At 65.5% G+C, this 932-nt stretch overlaps 1 protein-coding gene across 1 annotated transcript in view; it reads right to left on the bottom strand.

Annotated features, from left to right (window-relative positions):
- Positions 1-671, bottom strand: part of MNEG_16074 (hypothetical protein) — a gene marked incomplete at both ends in the record, with an annotated part of 2,543 nt that extends 1,872 nt beyond the window's left edge. The window contains 2 exons of the mRNA XM_014035455.1: positions 486-560; positions 627-671. Coding sequence (XP_013890909.1) covers positions 486-560; positions 627-671 — 120 coding nt within the window. The remainder of the gene's footprint in view (positions 1-485; positions 561-626) is intronic.
- Between the last annotated feature and the right edge of the window lie 261 nt (positions 672-932).

The raw sequence follows: 932 nt of genomic DNA, 5'->3' as shown, positions 1-932 counted from the left end.
GAGCGACGGGGGGCGCAGCGGAGTGGAAGAGGGGCTGGCGGTGGGGACTTTGCTAGCTAGGCACGCGAGTGGGCGGCTGGTGGTGGTCGACAGGCGCGCGCTGCGCCTGTGGCACGGCCGCTCGCATGCACGTCACCGTGCAGCGTGCCCCGCAGCGTGCCCCGCACCTTGGTCAGCAGCACATGGCGCAGCTCGCTGCGGGCCCAGGCGGGTGCCTGATGGCGGTGGTTGGGTGAGACGACTGCAAAGTAGATCAAGCAGGGCAGCAGCGGATTCCAGTCATCCTGGCCAAAGTAAAACCCTGCACGACCCTGCACGACCCTGCTGCTGGCACTGACATTCTGCATAGTCAGCAGATCGGTGGGGTCTCTTCGTCTCACGACTCCCTGTTTGCTGGCTGGTTTACACACTCCCAGAACAGCTATTGTTGGAGGTGGCACTCGGCACAATCACTGGTGTGGGTTACAGGCAGCGGTTGCGCGTACCTGGAAGGCGTAGCCGCGGTTGCAGAAGGTGCCCGCTGGCAGCCGCCCCTCGGTGATGCGGCGCTCGATGGGCGGCTGCGCAGCGGAGGGCAACGGTACAGCAGCAGGGCCGCCTGATGTTCCGCCGCTACGCACACGCACCAGCTGGCAGCTCATCACATTGTCAGACGGAGCACGCGCCGTCATTGCACATAGGCGCGACCGCCGCCCCCAGCCCAGACACACTGCATGTTCCATTCAGTGTTGCCTGGTGCCGAGGCCTCTCCTGGAGTGCCCCCCTGATCACGACCCCACCATCGGGCCCCCACCAGCTGGCTGAAGTCTCCGCTGAATACCACCCTGAGGCCCCCCCAGGGGCGGTCATTCTTCCTGACAGCCCTCAGCATGCCCTCCAGCTCGTTGAGGAACTCAGCCGACACCTGCAGGGTGGGGGCGGGTGTGTTGTTT

The sequence above is a fragment of the Monoraphidium neglectum genome (genome assembly GCF_000611645.1).
Source record: "Monoraphidium neglectum strain SAG 48.87 unplaced genomic scaffold scaffold05950, whole genome shotgun sequence".
Classification (NCBI taxonomy): Eukaryota; Viridiplantae; Chlorophyta; class Chlorophyceae; order Sphaeropleales; family Selenastraceae; genus Monoraphidium; species Monoraphidium neglectum.
This window is presented reverse-complemented; position numbering and strand designations above follow the sequence as displayed.